This window comes from Carassius gibelio, chromosome B21 (genome assembly GCF_023724105.1).
Source record: "Carassius gibelio isolate Cgi1373 ecotype wild population from Czech Republic chromosome B21, carGib1.2-hapl.c, whole genome shotgun sequence".
In the NCBI taxonomy this organism is placed as follows: domain Eukaryota; kingdom Metazoa; phylum Chordata; class Actinopteri; order Cypriniformes; family Cyprinidae; genus Carassius; species Carassius gibelio.
The window spans coordinates 5,094,097-5,112,914 of NC_068416.1; the positions used below are offsets into that span (position 1 = coordinate 5,094,097).

Sequence of the window (18,818 nt, forward strand, 5' to 3'; positions counted from 1 at the left end):
TGATTGAGTGACAGTCTGCAGATAACTTATTTGATTTTTGAACAATATTCGTTATTTCACACTCACTGACAGAAGAGCAGGGGTGGTAAAAGTACTCAAAAGTCATACTCAAGTAAAAGTAGATGTATCTAAATAAAAAATTACTCCAGTAAAAGTAGAAAGTCCTCCATTCAAACTTCACTTGAGTAAAAGTACAAAAGTATCCGATTTAAAACATACTTAAGTACCGTAAGTAAAAAGTTAATGTTCAAATTAACTTTAAATATCAATAATTAAGCAGATCAGTTGTTTTGGGAGTGATATGCAATGTTTTAATTGAACAAATAATGAGATCAGATACTGCAATTAAGAATTTGTTAGATTTACAATCAAAAGAGAAAAATGAAGCACCTTATCGCAGTAGGGGTTGAACTTTCAATAGACATGTGTTAGCTAACTTGACTAACGTTAGCTTGCTATTTACAAGGCACGTTTCAATATGAAATCACTTGGCTAGCAATAGTAACAACATTAACGTCAACTCACCTCAATATGTTTTCTCAGATTCGAGGGTGCCATTGTGAAGTGACATCACTGACTGGAATTTTACACAGTGATGTCACAGATCCAACTAATCGATAATTAATTTTTTCTTGATTATTTACCTTATCGATTAGTTGTTGCAGCCCTAAAAAATATATTATTTGTCTACACAACTATTTCTCATTTAGAAATAAATTAAGTAAGTCACATTTGAGCTTGGCAGGATTTGTTGTGAAAACCTGGCAACCCTGATCTGAATGCACATGCTGGAGATATACTTCTAATTTCAGGAGCGTCTTTACTGATGAGATGCTCATGAAAATCGCATTCGATTTTTTGTACAGCCCTACTGAAATTTAATTCACCCGTGGCAGGCAAAGAAAACATTTCAGCCGATAAGAATCTCCCTTGACTTCAGTGAATTCCAACATATCCTAAAGATATGGCCATGGGTGATCCCTGTCGGGAATCTCGGGATCACCTGTTTCAGCAGTCATCTTCCACCTCAAACTAACTGCTGCGTGAGCGTATGTTTGCAAAGAACTCGCGAAGTTGCCCGTTCTTTTTTTTTTTCAAAAGAAAACCACATTTTTAATTGGTTTGTAAAATCAGTGTAATAAATACTTGGAGAGGGCATGGGGAAATGTATCGGAGTAAAAAGTAAACTTTGTCTTTAATATAGTAGTGGAGTAAAAGTGAAAGTAGATGCAAATAAAATGTAGTCAAGTAAAGTACAGATCCCCGAAAAAAATACTTAAGTAAAGTAACAAAGTATTTTTACTTCGTTACTTACCACCACTGCAGAAGAGAGGGAAATAGGATGGTCGTTTCTTTCAGAATTCAGCTCCAATTCTTGGTTTGGAATATTGGCTGCTAAATCAGGGCCAACGTTTACCAAAAAATATTGAAATCATTTACTAATTCATTCATGTCATACAGTAGTTTTCTCCATTAGAGTCAATAAAATATTCTGGAAAATCCGTTTTATTATATCCTTGCTTAATGGGTGCCCAGGTTTATTTATCATGTTAGATTTATTAGCAAGTAATAATTTTTCATAACATTGTTTTTCCACCATTCTCATTATAGCTGTCATTTAATTTTTGTACAGCTTGTATCTATCCTCAGCTTCTTTGGTTTTTGATTTAACAAACAATTTATAAAGATTGTTTTTCTTCTGGCATGCATTCTACAGGCATTTGGAAATGCAAGGGCATTTTATCTAATTTTTTTTTTCTTTTTTCGGTTTACTAAGTACTCTGATGGGACAGTGCTTGTTGTACAAGGAAGTAAATATTTCTATAAAATTATTGTAAGCCACATCAGTCTGCATCTTTCCATAAATAGTGTTCCAATCTTGTGACCTTAATTATTCATTAAACCCATTAATAGCTTCCTCAATTCGTACTCGTCTATGATTCACATTGGTCTATCAACAAATTCACAGGTAGGTTTGTGTTTGTTTGAGTTCAAAAGGTCAATATTTAAATTACCACATTTAAATAAGGGCTTATTTATTACTTCAGAAAACAATTTCACCATCCATTCATTGAATAAGTCTACGCTTGATCCAGGTGACCTATAGACACAACTTATGATAATATTCTTTTGATTTTCATTTTGATATGAACAGTTACGATAGTTATACATTCCATTACATTATCAAGTGCTTATGACAAACTATTTACTATTGAAAAGTGTATTGTTTTGTGGATGTACAATGCTACACCACCACCTGTTTTGTTTTGTCTATAGACATAGTTGAGATCATAGTCATTGATTTTAAGTTGGTTCCTTTGTCATCATTAAACCAAGTTTCGGATATTGCTATGACACTAAAAGGATGAACAAATGACTCTAAATAGTCACATATTTCACTTTAATTGGAGCACAAACTTCGACTTCAACTTTATACTGTGCATTAGTATAATACTTGCAATTAATATTAGCAGAAGAAAGAAAATTGTTATCCGGGTCAATGTCTGTCTCTGTGTCATGATTGTTGTATTCTGTATATCTAAACATATTCAGGTCCAGCAGTTGGAGTTCATGGATTCTCTGCAATAGTTCAGTATTATTGTTCTTTGGATTGGACATAATGTATAGTTATCATGGTTCAACTGTAAATCAGAAGTTACCTTGATGTATTCACTGAGGCATATGCGCAGACTCTTTACATTCACTGATACTTGTCTAGTTCCTCCAAATGTCTCACGGTGAGAATCTTCTCTTCCTCCGCTGAGCAATTCAACTTGATAAAATATTTGCAGTTGATTACCCATGTGTTTTGTATTTTATGTTGTTTCTTGAGGTCTCTTGCCTTCCAGGCTATTTCGGCGTTCTTCTTTGTCAAGTGCTCGTTCAAGTAACACGATTTGTATTGTGTTTTATGTATTACTACTAAACCACTGACTTGTCTAGGAACCACTATACTAGGAACTACAATACATTTTTGCAATTAAGGTGCAACATTTCATTGTAATTAAATCTTGACACACACATGATGTTAACAGCTTATTAATTTAAACACATTTGAAAGCAAAACCCTTATTCAAGATCTTATATCAAGATCTCTGAGGAAACACTGAGAGCCAAGCTGAAGGGTCACTCGAGACTGACTGGAGTTGATGGGAAGTCTTTGGCTTGTTCAGGAAGAGTAACAAAAGCTGCCTTGTCAGGATCAATCATCAGAGCTTCTCCATTCTTGCTCTCATCTTTAATGAGAATAAGAAAAGCCTTGGCAACAGCATCAGCCCTGCGATAAAAACAAAATTACAACGTTTCTCAATTTTTATGTTAAATTCAAACCCTTGCTTTATCTGTTCCGTATCTCTCCCCTGATACGAAGGATTGTTAACTCACTCCAGACAGCCGCTGTCCTGCATCATTGTCTCTGCAATTCCCTTCAGTTGAAAGAAACCTCCGATATGCTCTTCTGAACTCAAGTTGGACAGAAGATTGGTCTTCACATACCACGGACAGAGAATGTTGATCCTCACCCCATAGTTAGACAGCTTGGAAACGGCCTGTTGATGAGCAATTTAAAAAAGTCAAAGATTTCCGACTTCCTCTCTTTCACAAAAAAAGCTGTAATGCTTGATATGGAAAATACATACTGCCATGGCACGACTGAATCCCACCACACCGTGTTTGGTTGCAGTGTAGATGGGCAACATCGGTAAAGGCCCCAAACCTGCAAAGATTCAGTTCTCATGATAACTGGAAATACTGCATCATTTACTTCATGTTGATACAAAAATATTCTCAGTGTTTTTTGGAGGTCCAGAGTAATGTCGGACCCCACTGACTTACACTGTAAGGACAAAAACAGTTGACATGAGGTAAATTAATAAATGATCAGAGATTTATATTTTTAGATGTAGTTTCAACTGAGTGTAGAAATTACTTATAGGTCTAAGTCTTCACAGTTACTCTTCATGAACTCGAGCTGCGTCGAAACGCTATGGGAAACGCCCTCTGCATGACCGTGCTCTGAATCACATGTGTAATCAGCCCAATGGAAAGCCGAGATGTCATAGGCAGGTGACGTCATTGACCAGGAAGCTTAAAAGCACGTGCGGCAGTGCCAGCATCAGCCTTCTGTCATTTCAGCACGCGCTCTGTGTATTGTCAGTCTCAATCTGTGTTGTGAGTCTTATTTGCTGTTGTCTGTCCTACAGAACCCCTGAATAAGCTCCAATATGCTGAAAGCTCAGTCTAAAAAGAAGCATAAGGGTGAGACCGAGTCACGTTTTTCTCTATGTGCAGCACAGTTGGCTCTCGAGGGGGCCGACTGCCTGTATTGCGTTCCTCGCGGTACTGGTCCCACTTCCGCCGAGGCGAAGCGGCGGCTACATTCGTGGGGATCTTTCTGCTGGAAGGAACGGACACGAGTGCGTGCCTATCTTCTTCCTCTCCCAACAGATCTGCCCAATCTCTGTGTTCGGAAGCCTGCACCGCGGCTACTTCCTACTTCCTCCCAGGGTGAAGGCTCGGCACTTAGCCTGTCTTCCTCTGAGGAGGTTGATGTAGAGAGCGTCAATGAGGTCTCACTCGCGCCCCTGTATGAGAATCTAGTCGAGGTGGTTACTCGTGCGGTAGCCCGGTTAAATAACGATTGGCCCGCCGACAGTCAGACCAAGCCGCAGCAAAGCAAGTTGGATGAATGCTTCCTGAGGTCAAGGACACCACCTCCATGTCGATGCCTGCCATTTTTTCCCAACCTACACACCTAGGTGTTGAGGTCGTGGGCTAAGCCATTCTCGATCCACCTCTTCATGCCTACTTCTGATTATTATTGAAATGTGGCAGGGCTGAGTGATCGCCGTTACAGTGCAATGCCCCGGGTTGAACAGACGCTTGTCAGCTATCTGTCCCCAGGTGCGGCATCATCCCTGAACGCTCCGGCACTGCCCTCCAAGCCACTGCGTACAATGTCAGCGCTGGTGGGCAAGTGGTACACGGCAGCAGGTCAAGCCAGTGCGTGTCTGCACACAATGTCTGTGTAACAGGCGTACTAGGCAGACCTGCTTAAGGAGCTTGATGAGGGAGAGGGGCTGAGCTCTGATAACATCATAAAGCTGAGGAGAACCGCTGATCTTGCTCTCCGTGCCACCAAGGAGACTGCCTGTGTCATTGGGTGGTCCGTGTCAGCTATGGTGGCAGTGGAGGGACATCTCTGGTTAACCTTGTCCAACATGAAGGATAAAGACAAGGTGTTTCTCCTCGATGCCCTGCTTGCGCCTTCTGGCCGGTTCAGCGATGCTGTCAAATCAATCATCAACTGGTACCAGGAGGCCCGTAGACAAGCGGCGACATTTCCTCCCTCGCCGCTCTCTAGCTCCAGGGTCTGCTGGGAGCAGCCCCCTCCATGTACTGGCTCCTTGCACAGGGAGGCGCAGAAACATGCACTCCCCCATGTACTCCCCCAAAGCAACGCTCTGGGCCAGCGACTTCCCAGCCTAAGCCGTATCTGATGGCCGTACTTCAGGTTAGTAGGTCCTCGGCCAAGAAATCCTGATGAGGGTTGGTCAGGACTGCAGAGGGTGGCCCCTGCTGGGGTAGAGCGGTGTTTATACGAATTACACGGTACCCATCTCTTCTCAGTGCCCTCGGGAAATTGATCTACCAACGCTGCCAGAATTCCAGGGTGCAGCGGCTTCCAACGAGCTGTTCTCAGTATCTTCCACCCACGAGCGTAGCTGAGTTGCTGGGAATGGTGCTCTACTTCAGGCAACGATTTAGATGCCTCAGTTAGACCAGAGGTCAGTCTTGACAGACTGACTCCCTTAGTAGATTATTTAACAGCATTTGAATGACTGCCAAATGTATCTCAATGGGTCCTGCATATGGTAGAAAGGCTATTGCATTCAGTTCGGCTCTTACTGCCGAAATTCAATGGGGTTATTCCGACGTTGGTCGGACCCCAGCAGGGTCTGGTTATGGAACAAGAAGTGAAGCTTGGTTTAAAGCTGGGTTAAAGACTGAATGCCAAGTGTTCTTTCTCCAGTTCAGAGAGCCACCTATCTAGGCATAGTGTGGGATTTGACCACGATGCAGGCACGTCTGTCTCCTGCTCATATCGAGTCGATCCTCATGTCAGTCAAGAGAGTCAAAGAAGGTCAGTCACTCACCGTCAAACAGTTTCAGAGACTGTTGGGTCTGAGGGCAGCTGCATCGAATGCGATACCGATTGGCCTGCTGTACATGAGACCCCTACAGTGGTGGCTCAAGACCAAGGGATTTTCCCAGAGGGGGAATCCAAGTTGAGCTATCAAGGTCATGCAATGATCCCTTCGTGCCTTAGACATGTGGAAGTAACCTTGGTTCTTGAATCAGGGCCCAGTGCCGTGAGCTCCCTGTCTTTGTGACAGTAGTAATGGATGTTTTCCTCACCAGCTAGGGTGCAATCATGAGTAGCCACCCTGCCTGTGGTCTGTGGAGTGATCACCATCTGACATGGCATATCAATTGTCTAGAGATACTGGCTGTGTATCAGTTGTACCAAATTCACTTACAGTTGTCTGTTGATGTTAAGATGATTCGAAAAATGTGCCAAAGCAATTGAAAATTGTAAAACTGTAATTATTTAATCTGTGTTTATTTTAAATAGAGATGGTATCAAACCTGCTATAGATGAAACATTGACAATGACTCCTCCATTCCCACCATTTTCCTTCTTCATATGTTCTAGAGCTAGATACGTTCCTCTGACCACTCCACCCTGAGATGAACACAAAACACCTTCAGCTGAAGCAGATGGAGAGATAGAGACAGATGGAGAGAGAGAGAGAGAGAGAGAGAGACACAAACACAGACACAAACACTGACAGACAGATACACACACACAAACACACACACACTGACAGACAGACACACAAACACACACACACACACACATTAACACAGACACAAACACTGACAGACAGACACACACAAACACACACACACACACACACATTAACACAGACACAAACACTGACGGACAGACTCATACCAGGTTGATTGCAATAGTTTTTTCCCAGTTCCTTTCATTGATGATCCCTGCATTGTTGCAAAAAATGTCTATGCGGCCAAATGTTTTAACAATTTTTTCAAAAACTCCTGTAAGGGACAACATGAAAGCATTCAGAGCATACCCACAATCTCATTTACTGCTCTTATAAAGTGACTTGAGTAATAGCAGCATTGTGATACTGTAATTCATATCAGTCTGAGCATCATGTAATCATTCCCAGACAATAAAACCTCTCTTAAATGTTAAAAAACCTTTAAAATCTTCCTCTGATGTGACGTCGGCTGAGTAAAATTCAGTCCTGCCCCGTCCATACTCCTGATCAAGTGTGCTCTTCAGTTCATTTCCCAGCGATGTATTCACATCGATTAAAGCCACCTGTAATCAAATGAATCTGTGAGCGCTATTACAGTACAGGACTCTGAGATTCAGAAGTCTACAGTAAAGCAGAGCAAGTGACTATTGTGTCCCTCACACATTTTGATTTCATCTTTTTTATTATAATATATGTTTGTGTGTGTACGTTTGTATATAAACATATATATTTTAATATAAGCATATGTTTCTATTTATTCTCTCAATGTATATTTTACATTTAAATAGTCAGAATATGAATTTAAAAACAGGGCATCTGAAGAAATAACTCATTTACAAATAAGCACCTTGAAGTTAAGACTTTGTAATGACTGACTATGATGATAATGAACTTTACTCTTCAGGCGTTTGAACATAATAGAATCAAATTTGATGACCAGTTCCATTCTTTGAAACACTTTTCAACTTTGACACAATCTAACGCCCATCTTTCTAATCGATGCCAGTAAAAAAAGGAAAAAGAATTAGATATAAATTTTAATTAAGATAAATGAAAAATACAGCAAACAGGGGATGTACCCCGGACTTTCCGAATGTCTCAGGTTACGTATGTAACCATGGTTCCCTGAAAATAGGGAACAAGACGCTGCATCCTCTAGAGGGTGCTACAGGAACGCTGTCTGAAGCGTTGACCGGTGTCTGAAGCATGAATGAAATAATGACAATGAACCTGACATTGGCAGGTGGAAACTTATGACGTCAGTAAATGAGCTAAATAATAAATATGGAGATATGGAGAACAGAGGCTTCAGCAGAATGACTCTCTTAAATGAGAGGAAACTTCCAAACTCAATCCTAGATTGAGCTCTTAAGAGTGGAGGCCTCAGCATAACGACTCTCTAAAACGTGAGGAGACCTAGCCACACTCAGTGTCAAAGGCAGTAAGTGAGGCTCAAATTAGAAGAGCCTACACTCCTATTACTGCCTAGGTGGAGCTCTGGGGAGCAGAAGCTTCAGCAGGATGTCTCTCTGAAACGAGAGGAAGCCTAACATGCTTGCCCTAGTAGGGGAGCTCTTAAGAGTGGAGGCCTCAGCATAACAGCTCTCTAAACCGAGAGGAGGTCTGACAACACTTAGTGCTAAATAAAGTCATTGAGGCTCATAAAAAAAGGAGCCTACATTCTTCAGTACTCTCTAGCAGAGATCTGGAGATCTGAGGCTTCAGCAGAAAGACACTCCTAACAGAGAGGAAGTCAACAGGAGCACCCTGCTCACCATAGCCCTCCATGCTGAGGGGAGCGATGCTTCAAAGTGTGTTAGTAGAGACACATTGGTTGAGTGGAGCCCAAGGAACCAGGGTCTAACCAGTGCGCAGAGTCTTGCATGCGCACTGAACACTTATGTGTATTTCAGGAAGTACACAGATGCTCAGTGGGTGTACTTAACTTCCTAAGCAATGCCTCGGGGAGCGGAGGCTTCAGCAGGATGGATCTCTAAATGAGAGGGTACCTACCCTGCTCAACCCTGGTAGGGGAGCTCGTAACAACTCTCTAAACGAGAGGAGACCTGGCTTCACTCAGTGCCGGAGGCAGTTAACGAGGCTCAAAGAAGAGCCTCAGGAACTTTTTCCCCCCAGACCTGTTGCTTTCTGCGTTTCCACCGTGGTGTAAAGTACCGGGAAGATTAGGCATATAGACTGGTGACGTAGGTCTGCACGTGTTTCTCAGTACAAAGTACGCTGAATTTGGGCGAGCATCCTCGGTAGATCAAACTTTGTGCATTCAACTCAGGAGTGTGATGTCTGCGACGACGCAAATCTGGTAATTCTGCAAACAGCAGCATACTTGATAACTTCAGTCAGCTGACCATGGCTACTGCAATTTTCCTCTCTGTATATTTACAATAAAACGAAATATGATATCAAATACCACTGCCTCCTTTCGTTTTCTTTTAAACATAATAACAGCTGCAGAAATATACTTATTTCAGGGATATGTGTATATATACAGCCATTACAATGATATATAAATTTGTCTTTTTTATTTTCATTTTGACATATAGATAAATTTAATACAGACCAAAGATTACCTGTTAGATTTACCCAAAACGAATTATATGTTATGTTTAACCACTAAAGAGACATCAGAGCCAGCAGCACATATCAGAAGGTCTAGCCGAGGTGAGGCTGCTTCTCGGTGGATACATGAGGACTGATCGCGTGGAGTTCACCGTTTCAGAGATCGGCGAAACACATTTTTAAATAGGCGCTGTCTATATAAATAAACCACAGATTTGAGTTTTAAACAAGTACATTCTCACCTGAAATACTTTTAAAATTACATTTCATGATAGGGGTGCTCCGATCACGATCGGCCGATCGTTATGCGCATCTCGTCAGTAAAGCCGGTTTTAAACATCAAAATCATAATGCTAAATAAATATCTTAAATAATATAACTGAACATATAGGCGATCTGATCATTAAATATCTTGAAAAACACATTATTACACATTATTATTATTGTAAGACACATAACTGATTTGGAAAGCTGAGACATTAAAAGTGGGTCTATCAAAAGTACAAATCTTATTACTATTGGGTGGCTGGCACACTACAAATAACGAATGCAATGGAAGATATGAAATATTATTTCCAAGCATACTGTCCCCACGAGTATGCCACATGGTATGATTTATGCTAATAACCTCACATATATTTATAGTGTATTTAAACAACCTGATGACCTCTCTCCCAGGCCAAGGCTTCATTCATTAGAAATGGGTGTATGGCAGCATCTTAGATGTATTTTACAACTAAAAAAAAACATAAAATAAGAGAGCTACAGCGCCCCCCAAAGGAATGTCGATTTGGTGTGTGAACTGATGTTAAGATAAAAATTTCCTGTTCAGTCTGTTAATAAATATCATATTCTTGATATTAAGATGTTTCCGCGAGTCCTTAAAATTGACTCTTCCTCATCCCAGTTAGATGCTGCGGCCGCTCGGACACAACAGTATTCAAATCAAACCCGGTGGTCTGCACCTTCTCCCATCGCTCTCAATCCGTGACATTTACATGTGCAATAAAGGCTATATTCTCATAATAATATTACTTTTTTTTCTATTCTTTAAATCCTATAAACAATTAGACTTTGTTCTCGTAGTATTTAGACTTCTCGTAGTATTTAGACTTTATTCTCGAGGTATTTCAAGTTTATTCTCTTAATATTTCAAGGTTATTCTAAAATTATTTAGACTTTATTCTCGTAGTTTTTCGAATTCATTCTCGAAACATTTCGACTTAATTCTCATAATATTTCGACTTTATTCTCAAAACATTTCAACTTTTTTTTTTGTAATATTTTGACTTTATTCTCGAAGTATTTCGATTTTATTCTCAAAGTATATTTACATTATTCTCAAAGTATTTCAACTTTATTCTCGAAGTATCTTGACTTTATTCTCAAAGTATTTCGACTTTATTCTCAAAGTATCTTGACTTTATTCTCAAAGTATTTCGACTTTATTCTCAAAGTATCTTGACTTTATTCTCATAATATTTCGACTTTATTCTCAAAACATTTCAACTTTTTTCTTGTAATATTTTGACTTTATTCTCAAAGTATTTCGATTTTATTCTCAAAGTATATTTACATTATTCTCAAAGTATTTCGACTTTATTCCAAAAGTATTTCGACTTTATTCTCGTAATATTTTGACTTTATTCTCAAAGTATTTTGATTTTATTCTCAAAGTATATTTACATTATTCTCAAAGTATTTCGACTTTATTCCAAAAGTATTTCGACTTTATTCTCGTAATATTTTGACTTTATTCTCAAAGTATTTCGATTTTATTCTCAAAGTATATTTACATTATTCTCAAAGTATTTCGACTTTATTCCAAAAGTATTTCGACTTTATTCTCGTAATATTTCGACTTTATTCTCGAAGTATCTTGACTTTATTCACAAAGTATTTCGACTTTATTCTCAAAACATTTCGACTTTATTCCAAAAGTATTTCGACTTTATTCTCGTAATATTTCGACTTTATTCTCGAAGTATCTTGACTTTATTCACAAAGTATTTCGACTTTATTCCAAAATTATTTCGACTTTATTCTCGTAATATTTTGACTTTATTCTCAAAGTATTTCGATTTTATTCTCAAAGTATATTTACATTATTCTCAAAGTATTTCGACTTTATTCCAAAAGTATTTCGACTTTATTCTCGTAATATTTCGACTTTATTCTCGAAGTATCTTGACTTTATTCACAAAGTATTTCGACTTTATTCTCAAAACATTTCGACTTTATTCTCAAAACATTTCGACTCTATTCTCAAAACATTTCGACTCTATTCTCAAAACATTGTGATTTTATTCTCATAATATTTCGAGTTTATTCTCAAAGTATATTTCGACTTTAATGTCCTAATCTTTTAATCAAATTTTTTTCAACATGGCACTAAAACGCAGTCATAGAGCTATACTGCATGCAGTAAAAAAAAGAAAAAAAGAAGTAATGTAACCACATTGGGAGATAGGACCAAGGAGTGTCGATCAAATGAGCACGAGTGAGGGCACGCAGCGTGTATCCATGGCAACGCTCAGCTGCTTAGTGACAGTGATTCCCTCAGACATTTACTTTTATATAGACATTATAGCTACCGTAACCAATGTGTATTATGCTTACATTTTACGAATACAACTTTACAATTGTTCAATTAAAATAAAGCTATTTTGCTTCATGCACGTACATGTCTAATTTCCTTGATTAGCCTAAAAGTGAATAAAATGAAATTCAGAGGACATAAAGCGAAAGTCCCTTAAACGTCCGAATGGCCGCTGCGTCCTGTGAACGTCCCCGTGAATGTCCGGGGGAGGGGGACCCTACACGCTGACGACCGGGGTACGTTCGTAGAGGCTATTTAGGGGACGTCCTGGGGACCTTTTGTGTTAGCTGAGAGGGTTTTCTAAAATATTAAACGTTACGAATAAGCCAGCATTAATTTTGTAATAATTTATTATACTTATCTGCATCACTTTTACAACGTTTCCTAGACGGTGTCAAACTATCTTATTGTGCGTGTGTGCGTGTGTGTGTGTGTGTGTATAGCGCGGCGCGTTGAAATCCTGACGCGAGACAAACGTACAGTAGGCTATATATATACACACATATATATATATATACACACATATATATATATATATATATATACACACATATATATATATATATATATATATATATATATATATATATATATATATATATATATATATATATTTTTTTTTTTACCTTTGCCCCGTTTTTCAGGAGTATTTCGACAAAGCTTCTGCCCAAACCCTGAGCTGCTCCGGTCACCACAGCCACTTTCTCCTTCAGATCCATCACAACACACACCTGTCACAGTAACCAGAAGACACAGCAGCACTAACGGTGTCTAAAGACGATCTGTTGAATAACTAACACAGTTACCAGAACAGAGACAAGAGGCTTGGGTGAGTGGGAGGACCCAGCCAGCTGATGAACAACCTTCAAAGTTGAAATATGGTTGAAATAAGGTCAGCTGTTGTTCTAACGTTGAAACATGTTTAGTGCTTGTAACACTTAATTACCACTTGTTAATGAACATATTTTATTTTATAAGATATGTATGTTGAATCAACTTAATGTCTCCAACAGCATACAAGATAAATGTCTGACTTTATAATTAACTATATTAAATTATTTAAGATTATTATTATTAGTATTATTTTAATAGCATTTTACAATATTTTAAATCTGAAGCTATATGTTAAATATTGTCATTATTAGCAACAATAATTTCGCTGCTTTATCACGCTGAAACAGCGTTCTTATTGGTTGTTTTACTATATTTATTTGATCATGATTGTTTAATCTGGCTGTCGTCCAGGAAACTGGACAATGAAACGAATCCCGCCTTCTTAAATTTGAAAATATGACCGTTATTATCGTCTTTCTGTGAGTGAGGCAGCTGTGAGCTGCTGCTCTAGTATATGCCGCTACATACACAGTAGGTAATTAAAGAAACTCAAGTCTGTGATGCTAGTTACATTAATGTCCCGCTAGAGGGCAGTGTTCTGTTGTGGATGTGTAGAAGTTGTTGCATCCTGTCGGTGTGTGTTCTAGTGCGGTATTAAAGCTGATCGTCAGTCACAGTGCTCTCCTCTGATGTTTTATATATGAACAAACCCACATAAGCAAGGACATGATAGCTGCTTGTTGTAACTGCTCGGTCAGTCTCAAATTATTTAATATTTGCCTGTTAATTTTTATTTTGATCAAATTTGAGTCATGACATGTCAATGGAGAACAAAACTGTGAACATGGTCAGATGTGTTCTGCGAGGTCCTGCAAACATGCTGGCAAAATGGGGTAAGAAAATCGTTATCTTTATTATCTTTTGAAAATAGTAAAGTTTAACGTTACCAGAGTTTACAAATGGGTAAAAATGTAAACTGAAGAAGATAAATAGCCTACCTGTGTGTGTATTTGTGTATTGCTTTATCACAGATGCTCAGATGCTCATCTGATGTTGTGTTGCTGGTAAGTTATGTGTCAGTGTCGGTTTTTTTAGAGATTTTTCAACATTTTCCTGATAGGAATCCAATGCATTAGGTGTGTTATATACATATAATTTTTTTTATAATAGTCTCAAAGATAACATGTATCTGAAATATATAAGTGAAAATGTCGGTACAATTTAATTGAATTAAGATTGTTTAAAGCAGTTGTTCTCAAAGTGTCAGGTTTTCTCTGGTACGCAAAAAACAAAATAGTTGATTCAACTTAAAATAATTTGTAACCTGGCTGCCTTAAAAAAATTTGTTCAATAAGTTAAAAAACATTTGTTGTTTACACATATATTGGAGTTATTAGTATAGTTGGGGTAACAAAGGTGAAGCTGAATCAACTTTATATTTTGTGTAACCAACATTTTTTAAGTTACCCCAAATAGACGAGAACGTTGTGCTAACCTAAATTCAAGTTGAAACATAAAATTAGTGAGACCAACAAACGTTGAGTTGTTTGAACTAAGCATTTTGTTGAATAATCTTGTAAGTATAAGTTGTGCAAACTAAATACAAATTGTCCAAACTAAGCGTCTTGTTGAATTAACTTATATTTTGAAGGCAGCCAGGTTACTTTTTCAATAATAGTTCATCTCACTCGTAATGTTAAGTTCACTCAACTGGCCGAACTATGTAATTTGCCCACACAACTCAAGTTTCTATTTTATAATACCACATAAAAACGGAGTGGACATTTAAGAACATGCAATGTATTTTATTCTATTTCAAAACTGACAGCATACTATTTAGTGTTTAGCACATTTCATATTAACTGTGGAAACAATTATCTAAAAGAAAGTATGAAAACTAGTACATGCAACATGTTTTGGTTGCTAAGATTAACTCAGTGGCATTTTAGAACAAATATGTTAAGCTTTTTTATAACCATGTAAAATGGTAGTGTGACGCAGCTACTGATTAGTGTACAAACAGTAAACATTTGTGTAACTAACAAATCAATGCTACCCACTGAAACTGTATTGATGGCATTAACTGCCAGTGACCATGAACACTTTTTGCATCACCTCGAATGTGTACTTCAGTCTCTTGGGATAGTCTATATAAAGACAATAAAGAAGACCCATGAGTGTAGCAAAGGCATTAGCAATATCTCCTAGGTCATGTTTGACAGTCTGCTCCTCCAGAACCACAGCAACATCCACCATCTCCCTTTCTAGCAACACTCTGCTGCTCCCGCCGTCTTCAGTGATGAGAATGCCAACATCAGCTTCATAATTATGATATCACTGCTTTTGAAGAACACTGAGTAGAGTGTGTGTGTGGTATTGATTAAACTCATGTACAGTCAAATAGCTCTGTCTCACAGACACATGCAAAACAGTAAGGCACGCGTGTGGTAAATTTACTGGTCACTGAGTACCCCTGCCACCCTTTTTCAAAAACTTATCAGGTCTGGACAAAAATAATAAATTACAGAATATTTACGTACATTTTTACAGCTGGTCTATTCACAAGGAATTAGTATTACCTGGGTTTTTCTTCCGGACGTTTTTATAGAAGGGAAAAGTCGCCGTAATCTTTACTGACATCATCTATAATTATTACTGTGATGGCACATTCAGACGAGACTAAAATCACTAGGAAGCTCTGCTAAAAATGAATTTACCCACCTCTCCATGTAAAACTAATCCTGTCTGAATAGGGAATTAGGCTGCTGCTAATACTACAAACCCGATTCCAAAAAAGTTGGGACACTGAACAATTTGGGAGTAAAAATTTAAGTTAATCTCATTAATTTATATTTTATTCACAATAGAATTTAGATAACATATCCAGAGCTGTAGTCAAGTCCAGCTTTGTCGAGTCCAAGTCATGTTCAAGACCAGGACTAGTCGAGAGGTTTGAGTCCAAGTCAAGACAGAGTCCAAATGAGAGAAAAAAAGGATCCTCTTCAAGACCACACACTTAATTACTGATAATGTATGTGATGTGAGAGACAGCATATCTCCTATTCTAAGAAAATAATTTTATAATTATTTTTGTAATGATCAAAAAGCATGTGCAAAGTAACAACTCTGTAGGGCAGGGGTCTACAAACTAGATTCTGGAGGGCCAATGCCCTGAAAAGTTTAGCTCCAACTGGCCTAAACACTATCTGGAAGTTTGTAGTGTGTCTAGTAAGAGCTTGATTAGCTGGTTCAAGTGTGTTAGGGTTAGAGCTAAATTCTGAAGAACACTGGCCCTCTAGGACCGAGTTTGGAGCTGTAGGGTCAAATAATTTTATGCACTTTATTTACATTTTATTGAGTTTATAATGTTGCTGTTGCTGACATTATGTCTGTGGTCAAAAATTAAAATGACTGATGCCTTGGCGCAGCACACACACACACATGAAAAGCTTGTGATATGGTGCATGTGCACGGTTAAAGCTAAAGGATACGTTTGGATCTACTTGGCATACACACATAAATACAGCAACATTTTTGTCATAATGTATAGGGCTTTCATAGACGAGTCGAGTGCTGTCATAAACAATCAACTACTCGAGCATTGCTTTCTATGACCTTATCTATGTTGCATGTAAAAGTAAAATATGTCATGTAGTTAGGGTTGTGCCTGAAGCGGATTCGGAATGGCACGGATAATGGCTTCGAAAACGAATAACGAACAAAGGAATAATTCTGCCTGAATACTCGGCTGAAGCTGACACAGTCTGGTGTTTGCTAGATAACAGGTGAGTCATGGGATCATCACAATATTATACACAGACCTCTAAAGTCATGATTGTGATGTGAACGTAAACTTTATTGAATGAAAAGAGCACAAATCAAGCACTGCATTTCTGTACCCTCTCTGTGATGCACGTGATCTTCAGGCCCTTAGACGGCACTACATCACATACAGAAAAACTACCGTAATGGAAATCACATCATGGGCTCATGAATACTTCCAGAAAACATTGTCGGTGAACACAATCCCCTGTGCCATTCGCCGTTGCCGGTGTCCTGACATTTTATCCTACCCTGTCAGATTTTCCTACCCGGGTTTACTGCGCACGCGCACATCAATATCGCGTCCTTTGTCTCATGCTAAACAACGATATTTAATGTATCTGCATTACTGTAAGGGTAGGTTTAGGGTTGGGGTAGGTGTATACTTTAATAAAAACGCAATCTAATTGGTAGACAATATTTATTTTTGGTTTCCTGTAGCTGTATCCCTTCTAGCTACAACCGCGAATATAACACATATTTACTGTATTTGCAGTACTGTAAGGGTATGATTAGGGTTGTGGTAGGTGTAGATGTTAATAAACCATAACTTTACAGTAGCATTTTTTGTTGTGGAATTGTACTACCCACTGTTTTAGTGGGAGGTAGGAAAATCTGACAGCGTAGGACAAATCGACAGAACAGGCTAAAACTCTATAGGTCAAAAAAGAAGCCATATCTAAACATGATCCAGAAGTGCAGGCTTTTTCTCTGGGCCAAGGCTCATTTAGAATGGACTGTGGCCAAGTGGAAAACTGTTCTGTGGTCAGACTAATCAAAATTTGAAGTTTTTTTGGAAAACTGGGACGCCATGTCATCCGGACTAAAGAGGACAAGGACAACCAAGTTTGTTATCAGCATTCAGTTCAGAAGCCTGCATCTCTGATGGTATGGGGTTACATGAGTGTGTGTGGCATGGGCAGCTTACACATCTGGAAAGGCACCATCAATGCTAAAAGGTATATCCTTATCCTAGAACAGCATATTCTCCCATCCTGACGTCGTCTCTTTCAGGGAAGACCTTGCATTTTTCAACATGACAATGCCAGACCACACACTGCATCAATTACAACATCATGGCTGCGTAGAAGAAGGATCCGGGTACAGATCTTTCACCCATAGAAAACATTTGGCTCATCATAAAGAGGAAGATGCGACAAAGAAGACCTGAAACAGTTGAGCAGCTAGAAGCCTGTATTAGACAAGAATGAAGAAACAGCCGAGCAACAAAGAAGAACAGCAGTTGTAAGTGTTTTAGCCTTGTTTTTTATTAGACTACTGTGTGATCATCATTGCTAGGAAAGTTTGGTTTAAATTGTATGTCTTACCCTGGTAAATACGTGCTGAAAGTGGCGCTTGGTTTTGCGTTTACGGGACTGCCCAGTTTCGGTCTACTAAATAGTGAGGCATGGCCAGCTGACTTCAATTACAGGTAATCAGGCAAATATAAAAGCGGTTGGTTTCACCGCGGCAGACCTCGTGTGAATCCTCCTCATGCGAAGACCGACGAGTGTAAAGACCATTGACTCTACCTGCGCGACTCCACCGAGGAAGGACACTGACAGGGCTCTTGAGGATTTCTTTTCTCCCCTTTTTAATTCTTGTATAGCTTGTTCTCAAATACTTATTTAGGTAACTTATAGTCACTGTGTGCTATCAGATCTCTACTATTACTAGTCACATTCGAAGAGCATGCAGTGTACGTCGAAGGAAGGCCTGTCTGACAAATCTACAGTCTGTCCCTCTGACCTCTACTTCTATGCTTTCGATTCCTGTTGGTCTCTGGAACTGCCAGTCTGCTGTTAACAAAGCTGACTTAATTTCTTCTATTGCTATTCATTCCGGTCTCAACTTCAGGTTTGATCCAAGTCTCAGTCAGTGCCATGAAGACACTGCCACTCCAGCAGCCCTCTCCACAAATTTCACTTGTTCCCATACTCCTCGTATGACTGGGAGGGGTGGAGGTACTCGTCTCCTTATATCCAAAGAATGAAAATTTGATCTTCAACCATCACCTACAGGTACTGGTTCATTTGAATCACATGCCATTACTGTAACCCACCCTGTTAAAATCCACTTTGTGGTCATCTATCGTCCCCCAGTTCAATTGGGAAACTTCTTGGAGGAGTTGGATG

General features: G+C 38.9%; 3 protein-coding genes across 3 annotated transcripts in view; 1 reads left to right on the plus strand and 2 right to left on the minus strand.

Moving 5' to 3' along the window:
- Positions 1 to 12,903, minus strand: part of LOC127985637 (15-hydroxyprostaglandin dehydrogenase [NAD(+)]-like) — a 34,965-nt gene extending 22,062 nt beyond the window's left edge. Inside the window, exon 1 of the mRNA XM_052587668.1 lies at positions 12,759 to 12,903. The gene's annotated coding sequence lies outside the window, so the exon portion shown is untranslated. The remainder of the gene's footprint in view (positions 1 to 12,758) is intronic.
- Positions 1 to 18,818, plus strand: part of cdc23 (CDC23 (cell division cycle 23, yeast, homolog)) — a 105,222-nt gene that overhangs the window by 47,600 nt on the left and 38,804 nt on the right. The window lies entirely within an intron of this gene.
- Positions 2,385 to 12,868, minus strand: LOC127985636 (15-hydroxyprostaglandin dehydrogenase [NAD(+)]-like). Its single transcript, XM_052587667.1, has 7 exons — positions 12,654 to 12,868; positions 7,291 to 7,414; positions 7,019 to 7,125; positions 6,649 to 6,745; positions 3,639 to 3,715; positions 3,385 to 3,548; positions 2,385 to 3,277 (listed from the first exon to the last, which is right to left on the minus strand). Exons 1-7 carry the CDS (start codon positions 12,744 to 12,746, stop codon positions 3,127 to 3,129), a joined length of 813 nt encoding a protein of 270 aa, XP_052443627.1. The 5' UTR covers positions 12,747 to 12,868; the 3' UTR covers positions 2,385 to 3,126.